This window comes from Poecilia latipinna, unplaced genomic scaffold, assembly GCF_001443285.1.
Source record: "Poecilia latipinna isolate Pla-1442-1.1 unplaced genomic scaffold, P_latipinna-1.0 Scaffold811, whole genome shotgun sequence".
In the NCBI taxonomy this organism is placed as follows: domain Eukaryota; kingdom Metazoa; phylum Chordata; class Actinopteri; order Cyprinodontiformes; family Poeciliidae; genus Poecilia; species Poecilia latipinna.
The window spans coordinates 258545-272969 of NW_015113427.1; the positions used below are offsets into that span (position 1 = coordinate 258545).

General features: G+C 41.4%; 1 protein-coding gene across 1 annotated transcript in view; it reads left to right on the top strand.

The window, feature by feature from the left end:
* The window catches only part of smad6b (SMAD family member 6b), a 28464-nt gene extending 14134 nt beyond the window's left edge, over positions 1-14330 (top strand). The window contains exon 4 of the mRNA XM_015047168.1: positions 13598-14330. Coding sequence (XP_014902654.1) covers positions 13598-14139 — 542 coding nt within the window. The 3' untranslated portion in view covers positions 14140-14330. The remainder of the gene's footprint in view (positions 1-13597) is intronic.
* Positions 14331-14425: the final 95 nt, after the last annotated feature.

Below are 14425 nucleotides of genomic sequence, written 5' to 3' on the forward strand. Positions count from 1 at the left end.
TTTCTTTTGCAAAAAAATTTAAAAACCCTAAAAAACCCCTTTAAGAAATAAATTGTTTTTTTTTTGTTTTTTTTTTTTTTTTTTTTTTTTTTTTTACACAAAATAAAGCTGAATTTGGAAGTGGAAACAAAACAATATTCACAAATGATCTTTTATTTCACGAGTTAAAACTTTAGGAGTGTGTCGTTCATTTGTTTTTAGGCTTCTGAGTCAATCCCAGCTGTTCCTGCAGTTACAGCTGTAGTTACTTTGCTGTACAACTCCACCAGCTTTGCACATCTCTAGACTGGAATGTTTCCCCATCCTTAAAAAATAGTTCAAGTTCAGTCACCTTTAAACCATAGTGTGAGGAAGAATTAGTTTTCAAGTCTTTCCGTAGATTTTGAGGAGAATTTAGGTCTGGACTTTGAGGAGAATACCAAAAACAGCATGATGCTGCCACCACCACATTTCACTGTGGGCATGAGTTGTTCAGGGTTATGTGAAGTATTAGTTTTCCTGCATATATTAGTTTTTTTTAGGTAGGCCTTCCCAACAAAACTGAATGAGTGGTTGTAATGTGACAAAACGTTAAAAGGGATTAAGTGGTATGAATGACTTAGTGAAGGCAATGTTTTTTTTTTTGTTGTTGTTTTTTTTACAGTATTCTGTGTTGAACATCAAAGCTAACTACAGCATGTGTCTGTGTGTAACCAGAGTTGTTTGGGATCCACACTCCAACTGTCATGCAGAAACAAGTAAACCTCAGTCTTGGGGGCATTAGCTAGAAGAAGTGTTGTCAAATAATCAACTTCTGTTTGCAGCCCAGGGCTACAGAAATACCCAGTGAGCATTCTTCTGCATCACACAATGGCAAAGAAACAGATCGGAACTGGTTGGTGTTCTAGATAAGCTTGCTCTACCACTTTTCAGGGTATATTCAGTGGAATTTGAATAGCAATTCTCTCGACTCGCTGCCTTGTTGTGAAATGTCATAGTTAATTAATCGCACCGTTCTCCATGAGTATGTTGCAGCATTTTTGCAATATTTCTGTCGCCACGTTCTGTGGGGGTTTTGACTATTTCCAGTTCTCAAAAATGTATGTATTACTATATTAGCACCACCAGGCAGTCTGATTAGTGGATCATGTTCTCAGCTCTGTACCCTGCGCTATGATATACCCCAGTGTGTGAGGGAATGTGGTTTTCCTGGTCCTGCTCTCCTGCTCTGCCTGCACAAAGCTGGGGCTTTGTCTTGTTGGCATCAAAATTAAGCCTTTTGAAGCACGTCTCATTGCTTCCTGAATGACTGTCCGAGGGGAGGTTTACACTCACTGACGTTTTGTCCTCTCGCATTGTCTCTGACATCGGGAGCTCTTTAAGTTTGTCACTACTGCTCACCAGCTGTTCCAGTGAAAATAGGAAGCCTTGGTACAATGTTTCTGTCTCTTGCAAAGGTGTTGATGTACTTCAACCTTCTCTGCCTTTTGCATCACATCACATGCATAACCTTCAGCTTATTTCATTGGCATTTTATCCGGTATATCGACACAAAATAGATGATTTTTGGTGCATGTATATACCAGCTGCTTATAGAAACTGAAATTTGAGGCCATCCATCTATGCTAAATAGCTCATGCTTGCGTGGATTGGATGAATAACATTTTTGAACGTCAGCTTTCACTGATCCTTTCTTTATTTTTGTCTCGACTTTGACTGGGTCATTCTAACATGACTATGCTTTGGTATTATCCACACTGTTGTAGTTCTAGCTGAATATTCAAGGTCATTTGGAGTGCATAGTAGTCCTGTCTACATATGCTCCTACGTTGTGAATTTTTGTTGTACTCTTTGCATTATTAGATGATGGATTTTTCAGTTCTTTGCCGGATGTTTAAAAGTTAGGATATTGTTTTATAACCCAACCTGATCACAACTTTATCCCTGACCGGTCTGTCAGGTGTTACTACTATAATGCCTCGTTTAGTGTTTAGATTTAATCCCGCCTGCCCGATCAGAGTCCAACTGGTGGTTGAAACGCCTCACCACAAAATAGCGAAAAAATGAGGAATGACTAAAGACTTTTTGCGCAGCACCGTCTGCATACATTGATCAAGTACTGATGCCGTCTTGGGGGCAAGCCTATTCCATCAACTTTGCAATGTACATTCACCAAAGAACATAGTCTATCTTCTGCCTTCCCTTTCCTTTGATCTATTGCAGAGAAGCTGAAAGATTTAAAGTTTCTCGATGAGGATAATAAACTGTCGGGATTACCTTAGGCAAGAGCGTAAGCAGGTGGAGCAGAATCTATCACAAGAATCGTATATCAACAGTGTTCTAGTTGCAAAAGTGTCACGGACTCTTTGAGCATTCTTTCTGCAGAAAGCGCCTCTGTCGAGTCCACTCAGGTATTGACTAATTCTTCCATGCAGAACAATGCAGTTGTTGGCTTGATCTCACAGACCTCAGCTGAGTTATGGAGCAAATTGCACTGAAAATTTGTAGTGTGCGTCACACAGTGAGACTGTGAATAGGCGTTTGCAGTCCTTTTGTTTATAAATCTGCAAGTCTATTTATCTTCCTCTGTGTCTTCATATGGATCCACATTCATACATTTTCACTCTGGAGCTAAACAAATTAAGCTATGCAATCAATACTAATCACACTTGCTTGTCTGTGTCAGGAAGAGACTATCACTCCCCATCAAATCATTCCCTCTGTCTGTGTCAGAGATGGGTGGAGATATGGCAAATTATTAGGCAGTGATGCTTCTCTTGATTAATGCAGTTCAGACTTGGCCCATTCTTGCAGATCAGACTGTGAAAGCTGCTGAGATGTGTCTGTGTTATTTAATGCTGAACCCCTTCCTTGGACTACAGACCCCTGAGTGATATAGCACGGACCCGTCTTCCCCCTCAAACCTGGCACATGGCCTCAGGTTTCTACCGCAGCCCCGAGCCTTCCCAGCGCCTGGCCGCCCACACTCCCTCAGGAGTCAGAATGCTGCAGGATACGGGATGTGGAAATAATGTGACTCGAGTGCTTCCACTCGGCCTCCCAAAATCAGGTTTTGCGGATTGTTTATTTGAGGGGAAGGAGGCCTCAGACAAACATCCTGTTTTAAAAAGCTGCCTGGGTTTTGTAGCAGTGCAAGGCGGTGAATTGCCTCTTTGACAGTGGGGGGAGAGTGAGGAATGTTAAAGAGAAGGCCAGTATCTCAGGGGACGTAAAAGGGTTTCTCCTCACCCGTTTGTCATGTCCAGTTTGCGGCGTCTGTTTTAAACTGTGGGCGGAGGGTTATGACTATACATCCTGAAGGGTCTTGAGCTGTGTTCGCTCTGTGGCAGTGCAGGGCTTGTACCCACAGTTCTCGTCTCAAGTATCCGTTCCTGTCCTGTGAGGCTAGCTTCCGTTTCCCCTTACGTAACGTGTACACACAGAAAAAAGAGCCATTGATAAAAGTGATAAGGCCATTTTTCATTTTCCCTTTCTCAGCATTGTTATACTGTATTGTGTCAGATATCTGGCCTGTTTGTTTCTGGCTTGTGCTGGATCAGTGAGGATCCTCCATAGAGTTGCTCTGACCCACTGCTCTAGTATAATATGTTTTTTTTTTAAACTGTTGTTGTCATGGATCATTAAAATAATATTTGAATACTTCAATAAGATATTAAAGGTAACTTCTAAGAGATAAGTCTCTGACAGGGATGTAGGACAATAAATAGGGATTTCATACCTATTGATTGTGTTTTTTCTTCATGTGAGGCCTGTCGTGCTGTAGAAATGTAACTTTACAATAAACATTTTTATCATCTTTATCTGACTCAGACCTGGGGGAAGCGAGTTTAGTTGTCACTCTGTTTATATTTTTCGAACACTAATTTGTTTTGAGAGGTGACTCGCAGTCAGGACTGCCAACACAGGTTCTCAATGTGGTGAGGTAACGTGACCTCTCCACGCAGAGTGAAAGCCGGGCTAATCTAAAGCAGTCCTCAAAGCGAGCTTTGACTCCACTTGCATGTCAACAGAACTGCATTTCTGGGGCTTTAAAGAAACAGCATTTACCTGTTTCTGCTTGGGGAGCTTTGTGGTGCCAGCGCTAGTGTGCGTTCAGCTAACATCTCACAGGCTAACCGATAGAGAAGTCATCACACATGACTGGAAACTGAGCAAATTTTCCGAGCTCAGTTAGGATTGTGTAGAGATTTTAGAACCGACTGTACAAAGAAAAAAAAAAAAAAAGTGTGAATAAACAACATAAGGTGTGCTACGATTCTGCCACAGCAAATAAAGAAATTCAGCTAATTTCGTGCTCTGGGAGGGCTCCTGCTGCTGCCATCTTCACTCCCCTCACACCACAGAGCAGCACCCGCCTGCCTCCACCAAAAGGGCCATTCATTCAGCTCAGGGCACAGGGTTACAGCAACAAATAAAGAGCGTGCAGTGCCATTAAATATGTATGGAATGTCCAACTGTTAGTTTAGCATTTTCGTGTGCCTCCCCTCAAAGCGAGTCAAGGAACAATACCCCATTTGAGCAGGCCTGTGTAAATGTGTTAGAGCTTGCTCTGTGAAGGTGGTTCCAGTAGTGGATGCAGTTTTTTTATTTTCTGACCATTTCACCCACAATTATAAATCCAGACACTGGCCTTGGTTGGCTATGATTTAGACCTGTGGCTTGATTGCAGGCAAAAATAGATTCAAGATTTTTTCCCTTCCTCCCCAGAGGAGCATTGACAGTTGTGCCTAAGCCTATGGCTGTCAGTATTTTTAAAACTCAGCATAGCCAGGGCATTCTTGGAGCCCGCTGAATGCTGTGTGTGGATTAACTGTTGAATCCGGTGTCATCCTACATCTCTGGACAAGGCTCTTGCAGCTGGAGGATAATGATAGTGGGTGACTGAAGGAACCCAGCATTGTGTGAAAGCATGGCAAAGTTTTGTAGAGGTTAACTTAAAAATTAGGTGTCATATATTTATTTTTTTTTATTTATTTATTTTTGCGGTTTTTAAATTATGAAATTATACCCATGACAAACTGGAACAATTTTATGTCATGCAGTATGGTTAAAACCGTGTTAATGTGGTTCCAGATCAAATGCTTGAGTGAACTTATTTTTTCTGAAAATGGGGTTCCTAAAGTTAGGATTGGCTACCACCAAATGTGAGCTCTTGGGATACTGTTCAGAAATTGAACTTAAATAATAATAAATAAAAAAAAAACGATAATAGTAAAGTTAAAGATGACATTTATGCTGTGAATGTCAGCAGACATAACAAAATAGCACCTACTAAAAGATGATAGCTTTAGATTAGTTGGCATTATGAGTTTCTTATGCTACAACATTTATAGTTTCTTTTCTGTTTTAAAGAATAGTAATGGCAACATGTTAATTTTGTTACAAACACTGTGATACAGGGAAATATTGTGTTTTCGTAAGGTTATCATTCTATCAGAATCATACACTAGCCTGTTCCTAGTAGGAACTGTCTTCATTTCAGTCTCTTATCCTGGAATTTGGAAAAGTGTGTAAGACATATTCTGGTCTTTTTTGTGAGATACAGTTCCCTTCAAACCTTGCTAGGAATACTTTTTAAATGAACAAGATGACAAAACAAACTGTGTTCTGGAATTATGTTTTCACAAGTGGTTGTCATTACAGAATGAAAGCATGCATATTCTTTAGCTCACAATGATTGGGGTCCTCTGGGAAAACTATATCTACTTCTGCCATGTGTGCTTTGCTTATCTTTTATTTGTGTACATTTCTAAAGTCTTGCTGGCCTGACTTCGTGCAGTCAGGCTGTCGCGTTTCAGGGTACGGCTTAGATTAGAGTTCTGGCGAAAGCTCTCCCCCACTCTTGTTTGCGACTGCCAACACATAATTTACTTAATGAAATCCTGCCATCCCCTGTAAGCTCTGTATTTTTTATTTTTTTTCAGATGTTGACAGGGACGGACTTTATGAATAATTGGAAATGTTCGCTCCTTCATTTTTAATGAATGTCTCTCTTGTTGTGAGCGCTCTGACTTGGGGGAAACAGTTGTCTTTGTTTGGGGAGCTAGTGTTTGGATGCCCGCGGTGAAGTAGTGTGAGTTTCAGTTGAGCAAGTGTTGTGATTGAAACAGAAACTCTGGTGCCACATTATCCTGACAGAACACATTCTTCTCACAGACTCTGATCCACTGGGCCAATCAATAGGAAGCCATTGTTTGAACAGTAGCTCTGTCCATCATAGCCACCTTCACCTCCCAGCTCGGTGGTAACAAAATACCTACCTTTCTCCTTAAATTAGTCAGACTAATATTAAAAATTTCCATGTTACAGTCCATTTAGATCCAAACCTTTCGGGCCAATATGACAGCATTGATCAAATTCCTGATTTGGATCTGGCCCCTAAACCTAATTCACACCTTATATTCAGGGAACACTTAGCTGAGGCTCAATAAATGACTGCATAGAAGAGATCTGATAGTAGTGTAGCATTCTGCTTTAAAAAAACCACTTATTAATAAAAACAATGTTTAAAGGCAACAAAGCAGCAGAACAAAGTATTTTTCCGACACATGGTGAGCTGGAGCCACTAAGAAAAGAAGCCAAATAATCTACAAGTCATATTCAAGCAAGGAGGAAGCATGATAATGTTAGCCAAAGTCTTGGCAGACATCTCCCTGTGCAAAGATCCTCAGTCGTTGTAAAAAAAAAAAAAAAAGTATTAATAATTCTTAGCATCATGACAGTTTGGGATTAAGTGGAACCCAGTCACCGTACGTCTGCAGATCATGTAATAAATTAGATGATTTCAGAATTTTATCTCAACAAAGTGAATTGCTGATTTTCTGTCGTATGAAATGTGTACTTTCTTTTCTTTATAAAAAAAAACACTTAGATTGCAAGTAGATTGATAAAGAACTGAATTAAACCTAATTAATACATTTATATTGAAATTTTAAAATTTTATATTCATCATGTGGTTAAATACTTTTTGTGTTTGGAAATATGTCACCTTTGCAAAACATTGAAACACTGAAAATTAAAGGGTTGCCAATTCTATGTCCCATTGCATATGCAGCTTACCTGAGGCTGATTGTGATATTTTTACAGTATTTTATTGAATATTATAACTGCCTCTGACTGTCTGCAGCCACTTCCAGTTGTTGCTACCCTGTATAAGACCCTGAGTTGATTTTTAGCAATAGAGAGAAGAAAAAGTTTCTCAAATCAAAACTTCTTTTTTTTAAAGAACCTTTAATCAGTCTAGAATACATTAGTTCAGGAATAACTGTTCAGCTTCTGTTTAGAGCAATATTTATGCTTATCTCAAACTAATATAGTCGTAAAGACAAACAAAAAAATGCTCTTTCTGTTCATTCACAAACAGAATAAAAGTGTTGCACAGTATTTTATATTTTGGATTAGAGATTATGTAAATTTAATGCAGATTTTTTTTTAACTGTAGTTCAGTAGTCATTTTATTCAATGCAGCATAAGAATCTGTGATTCAGACACGAACTCCAGTGTCACCAGGCTCCATCAAGCCATAATTTCCTGGAGTGCTTCCACTGTAACAACACTGAGCTTGAAGACTATGCCATCACGTATCTTGTCAGCCATACTGCCATATGGCAGTATGACTGACTGCTCCCTGGGCAGTCAGCCATACTGCCATATGGCCCATAATAAGAACTGCTATTTTTTTGTAATGTTCACATTTTTAGTGTCTTGCTGCAATGTAAGCTCTGTTTATTTATCTTTGTTGTTTGTGGAGATAATGATTGGTACTTACTTTTTATGGCATGAAAATGTATTAAGTTGATCAAGTTAACATTTTTTATAAAGTTCGAGTGCTCATACACTTTTGTGTCAAAGACAAACTATCAGCTGCAAGCTTTCAGCAAATTAAATAAAAGTAATTTGCTCATCACCAGTTGTTTCAGGCATCTCACCTTATCAGAGGAAAGAATGCTTCGTCTTTGCGTTTCAGTCAGTTGTTGTATTGATGACTCAGTATGAGGCTGACACATCTAAAAGTTGATAAAAACAAAAAAAAGTTGTAAAAAATGAGAAACAAACTTTCCTTGCTGCCCACGAGGCCTTAACCCGAATAGGAAGTGAGGAGGTGCAGCGAGGGAGGGGTTCAGGAATGTGCTGGGTCTCCCCTACGCAAATCCTCCAGCCCACTTGGCTCAAACCTCCTTCACACACCAGCAAACAAACACGTTCACACTTACACACAAAAACACACGCAGAAAGAAAGGTTGCACGAGGAGGTGAAAGAGCGCAGCTAACCCAGCAGGATGTTCCCTGACTATTTTGCTTTCGATGCTCTCTCAGACTCCGCCGACTTGTAAGGCTGCCTGTAGATTTGACATAGTCACAAACAACCCCCTGCAGTTTTCACAGAACTTTTACATGCCCTGGAAACGTCTCCCAGGCCTCTCTGGGATAACTTGACTTGTGTATACAGGAGAGTTCCCTCTCAACCTCAACGACTCCGCTATATTACCTTCCTTGGCTTCCTGTGCTTTTTACACCCTCTGTTGTTTATTGATTTAATTTATGGATTCTGTTAGTTATCTGCTATCTGGGGTACAGCACTTTTCCTCTCTCATGGGGTCATCCTCAAAACAGAAACAGAGGAAGTGGATGACAATGTAAAGCATTCCCATTGTGACCAGGAAGGTTTGGTGACTGGATTCTGTTTCTTGGGCTCCCACATTGTTTTCTCCCGGCACGTATCTCTGTTGCTGTATCTTTTGCTCTCCTTGCTCTCTCTCGGCAGAGAAAGACCAGACCTCAGGGAGAAAAATCCATAGACATGTAACAGCAGCTCCAGTTAGCATGTCTGTCTGATAAAGCCGACTTTGATGGCAGCGATAGCCTAGACGCCAGCCTAAATGTGGCCTGCTCAGTAAAGCCTGTGCTCGCCATCGTCCACAAAATTAAAGCCATACCATACACTGGGGCAAGAGGCTTGGGGTCACTTTGCTTTTACTTCACATTGTTGTTTATGGATTGAGGAGGGGGGTGGGGGGAATTACACACAGGTATGCTTATTTTGTCAAAATAGAAAGATCAGAATGTTGAGACTGATTTCTTATCTGTAGGTTTGGTAAAGCTTGACCTGCCGTTCTCATTGCTCTTTTAAAACTAGGCTATGCGGTAAAAAAAAATCACTGACAATCACCTCTGTGCTGTAAGCAGCCATCACTGTTAATATATATCAATTATCCATCCACAGTAAACTACAATTCATCACTTGGATTTTGACATAATTTGTAAGAGTTCAGCTTTGACAGCAGGTTTAGTTTTACTGAAACACACGTATATTGTCCAAAGAGGAAAACAACACAGTCTTATACATTTCTGAGTTAATATGAATTGATGTATTGTTTGCAACTTATATTGTTAATTTTGTGCATTTGACATGGAAATTTATTTTGTAATTATTGAGAAAGGTGCAGGTTTAAACAAGATTTGTCCTTGCTTAAACCAGACTTTTCACTCGAGTATTATAAGTGTTGTAAGAGAATGTATTAATGATAAAACTTGTTAACTCGAGTGACTAAATAATGGGTTGATTTATTGACTGATTGACTGAGAATGAAGATCATTGTCTCTAAAATTTCAAAAGGCAATCAACATCTCCAAATCCAGCTGAATTTGAGAGCACACGAAAACAGATCACCTTAATTGCTTCCTCTTCAAGTTTGTTTATGAAAAGGACTTTAGGATCTTTGTCTCTTAGCAACTGTGTTGTTTGTAGGGCAGCCTGTTAGCAAGAAGGTGTGGTGCTTTCAGTGATTGGAAAAGGATTTTATCTCTGCAGTTTTTTGACCAGACGATTGTTGGTCAGGCGAAACTATGACTGTTTGCAGTCGTAGCTGTTGGCCTCCTATCCACACTCTGAGCCTCTCATCAGTTTGCTGGAAGAGACTTTTAGCTGAAGGAGGATCTAATCCCTGGCACAACATCAGACACTGATGCACTCCTCCCCCCAATGTAAAGAGCCTTGCATCCATTTTGTGTTTCTCTTTTTCTCCCCCCCCGTTTCACTCCTATTAAAAGTTTCTGAGGAATCGGTGCTTTTCGTATACCCACTCATTTTATGGAGAGATGAAATCTAACAGAGGGTAGGTGGGGGGTGGCCCCAGACCCTGATGGGGAAATGTTAGCACGGAGGGGAAGCTGTTGTTTGTCTGCCTGTCCCTGACACTCGGCCTCCCATTCATCTCACTCCAAGGCTGCCGATCCGTGTTTACCCTGGGGCAGCTCTTCTCTGATTCTCCCTCTGTTCTCACCCATCCCCTCTTGCTTTTCATGCTTTCTTTAAAAGCATTACTGGATGATCATCAAGGGTTGCCATTGAAACTCTCAAACGTTCATTTTTGTGTACTTAGCAGTACACAAAAATGTACTGCTAAGTACACAGTACAATTACTGTGTACTTAGCAGTAATTATCCGAAATCACCATTGAGTGCAAAGCAGCCGGGATTTTTTTTTTTTTTTTACTTCGTCTTACCCGTCGAAGAAGCTCCATTTATTTCCATTTGACGTAAGCAGGTTATGTAAATGACTTACCTAATTATATATACTGTGTAACTTCATTGCAATGTCAGTGTATGTATCAAGATCAAAAAGTGTCGTTTGATGCGTTTTAGCTGTGGCACATTTTGAATGCCAATTAGATATTTAGCCAGTTGGATGAATTCTCACCTTAAAAAGTCGCAGAGAAACTGATATCATTAACATTTACCAGCAAAATTGTCACCACATTATTTTGTGATGCCAAGCAGCCCTATATATTACTGTGAAATGGTTGCTAAATCTTCCAAATGCCTTTATAATTTGCTTTAGAGGAGCCAGATTTTCTAGTAATTCTTTTAAGTGAGCTTCAACAATTGTTCTTCAAAATTTCTCAGGGTCTTTCAGCTTCTTGAAACATATAACGCTCCAATAGGTACAACACTGCTACCTGCTTAAACCATAATGTTTTTACTAATTATAGAAAATCTGATGGACTGAACACTTTTCTTCCGTCTATTTTGTGAATTTAGACCTAGAAGGCTTTAGTCTTCATTAACTCCAACTCCAGTTGTTCAGCTCGTTGCCTCAGGCTGTACAAAGTAGGAAATGCAACATCCACGCCACTGTGGAGCCCAACAACCCTGAGACTGACACTAAGAGGAGAGGCTTTTGAGAATAAAATAACAATAATAACATGCGCTACAATTCTAATGGGTAAACTGAGCTGTTAAAAGGTGGCAGGGTTAAATGGATGCAGAGCGCCAGTAATTGCTCCCAGCCGTCATCGCTCCACCCAGAGCAGACCCTCTTAAAAAGCAAGACGTAGAGTCTGAGAGAGTTGGGTGTCCATGTTGTGGTCAGGGAGGGGGAGGAGGACACGCCCTGACTTCGCCGCCTCGTGTCTGAACTTTGAGTTTTGCTCCCGGCTTCGCTTGGATCTGTGTCTGAGTCACTTTATGGTCCACCGCTACTAATCAGGACTTCATACCCACTGAAATTTGTTTGTGAAATATAGTTGGAAATGTGCAGAGTGTCCAAACGTTGAAATTTAAAAACGCAAAGGGAAGATGTCTGCTTGTAAAAGCGATCTGTTGAAATAAAATGTCCTTGCAGTTGGGAATGACTGAAAACATTAAGTTTGATTATTAAGATCCACAAAATAAATAAAAGAAGCTAACATATATAAAAGATACATTGCTGCATGATTGATCTAAAAACCATGTTAAAGAAGAAAAGCCTTGGCTGATGGAGTGCTGACATAAAATACATTTCCAATGTCCCCTTCTCGTTCTGCTTCCTGCTCCTCTCTTGCTTTCTGACTAAGTCTGAAAACTAGATACAATTGTCAAAACTTTCTGAGGCATTAGCCATTCAGAGTTTTCTCTTTGTCTGAGCTACCTTGATGTGTGGGCTCCGTTTGATTTGAGACAACAGAGGGCCATAAATGAGTCGGGGTTGTGTGGCCGGGCCAGGCTGCAGTTAAAGCCGAGCTCAAGAGTGGAGGAGCTGGAGTGTGGAATTCACTAATGGCACATGCATGTTGGGGCCCCTGAAGAGAGGGGGGTCATTTCAGCCATCAGTGTGTGCGCAAACACACGGAGTGCCTGTCTACAGCTCCCCCCCGCCGCACCACTCCACCCGCTGCACGTCCACGCTCACTCCGTCACTCTTTTCCTCCCACTGACCCCTCCACAATAGAGCGCCTCAAACCAGCAGGCGTTTTTGTCTCTGCAAGTCTGGTCAACGTTTTTGCTAATCTTTGAATAAACTTTACTAGTGTGGGTCACTCAGCAGAAAGCTTTAGTTGGGTAGGAGGTGAGCGAGGCATTCTGGTGCTGTGTGGATCCACAATGCTCCACCTTAAAGGCGTTTGTTAATGGGGTGGGCGGTCATTAAGCCCTGAGAGCAGAAGGGCTGAAAGGAATGGGGCCACAGGCCCAGGCTTTAAATCCTCTGTGCCAATAGACTCTCTGAAGCAAAATAATGGCATCACTCTGTGTGTGAGTTAATGGGAGCTGATAGCATGAAGGCTGGGGGGTCAGCGGGTCACAGGCTTGTGCTAAGTTGTCAGGGAGCTGAATGCCGTCCCTGGGCCTGCAGTGGGGGGAAGAGCCCGGTTAAGGGGGAGGGGGACCCCCTGCCTGGCCTACTCCCATCACCCTCCCACCCCACACACACACACGCACACACACACACACACACACACTCCTGTGGAATGTGAGGAAGACGAGTGAAGAGGAGAAAGGGGGTCCCTTTACTTTTTAGCAGCGGAGGGAGAAGGAACGGATGTGAGATCATGGAATTCTCCCTGAGTTTCATTCCTATTTCTTCCTTGTCCACTGCCCTCTCTCCCTCTGCTCATACCACAGATTTTATGAGCTATATAAATGTTGAACAGCAACGTGCAGAGTGGACTGAAACGGTCTCTGGGAGCAGTCATCAGCGTGTGTGTGTGTCTATGGTAAAGATCGAAGTCTACCTTGGGAGCAGTAACTCACTGTGGAGTGCTGAGGGCTGTCACTGAAAAGAATTCACTGACTGCAGCCATGAAACTGAATTAAGAAGCTGATTTACTGGGCTGAGATGTTTAGGAGCAAGATGCCAGCTTTGTTCCACTGGAACAATGAAAGGCATTATGAAGTAAGCGTTGCCTTTTAAGTAAACTTTTTTTAAAAAGTTCCAACGTGGCTGGACTGTATGACTGCTAAAACCCTGTTTCATTCAAGTAAATATGATCTGTTTTAAAATTGCATGAGCAGAGAGCATTGAGCAGCTCTGCTAGGTGGTCAGTGATTAATTATTACAGTGCCCTCTTGAGACTGAGTGAGGAAGTGCATATTCTTTAACTGAGCTGACCTCACTACACCCTCAGGGTATGTATAGTACTGTGTGTGAGTGTGATATGATATTTATGCCAGGGTTATGTTTCAATAGGGTGCCTCCTTTAGTCGTTTTAATAGTGTGTCCATCTGCTGTGAACAATAAAAAAGAGATAGTTAATCCCTCAGATCGCAACCATTCCTTTTTAATAGCTCTGTTTACTTTTGTTTATGTTTTGTTTAATGACTGTTTCTCTGTCGCTTCCAGATGCCAGCATGTCGCCAGATGCCCCGAAGCAAAGCCACTGGTGTAACGTGGCATACTGGGAGCACCGCACGCGCGTGGGCCGCCTCTACACAGTATACGAGCACTCCGTCAGTATCTTCTATGACCTACCTCAGGGAACAGGCTTTTGCCTGGGCCAGCTCAACCTGGATCAACGCAGCAGCACCGTTCTACGCACGCGGGGCAAAATTGGCTACGGCATCCTGCTCAGCAAAGAGCCCGATGGAGTTTGGGCGTACAATCGAAGTGAGCACCCCATATTCGTCAACTCGCCCACGCTGGACATGCCCAACAGCAGGACTCTGGTCGTGCGAAAAGTGATGCCAGGATACTCCATCAAAGTGTTTGACTATGAGCGCTCGTGCCTCATGAGGCACTCCCAAGACTCGGACTTCCTGGATGGACCCTATGACCCCAACAGTGTGCGCATCAGCTTTGCTAAGGGCTGGGGCCCCTGTTACTCAAGACAGTTCATCACTTCCTGCCCTTGCTGGCTGGAGATTCTTCTCAACAACCATAGATAACACAAACGGACCCTACAAACTATCCCAAATATCATCTACCTAGATTTAATATAAAGTTTTATATATTATATGAAATATATATTATACATGTAAATACAAAGTCATTTTTACAATGTCATTATTTATGTATGGTGCAATGTGTATATGGACAAGAGGAAAAACAGAAAATGCACTTTGGCAAGTTTATATATATATATATATATATATATATATATATATATACAATAGAAAATATATACAAAAAAAAGAGAGTGTGACTGGTTTTTGTGTATAGTTTTCATATACT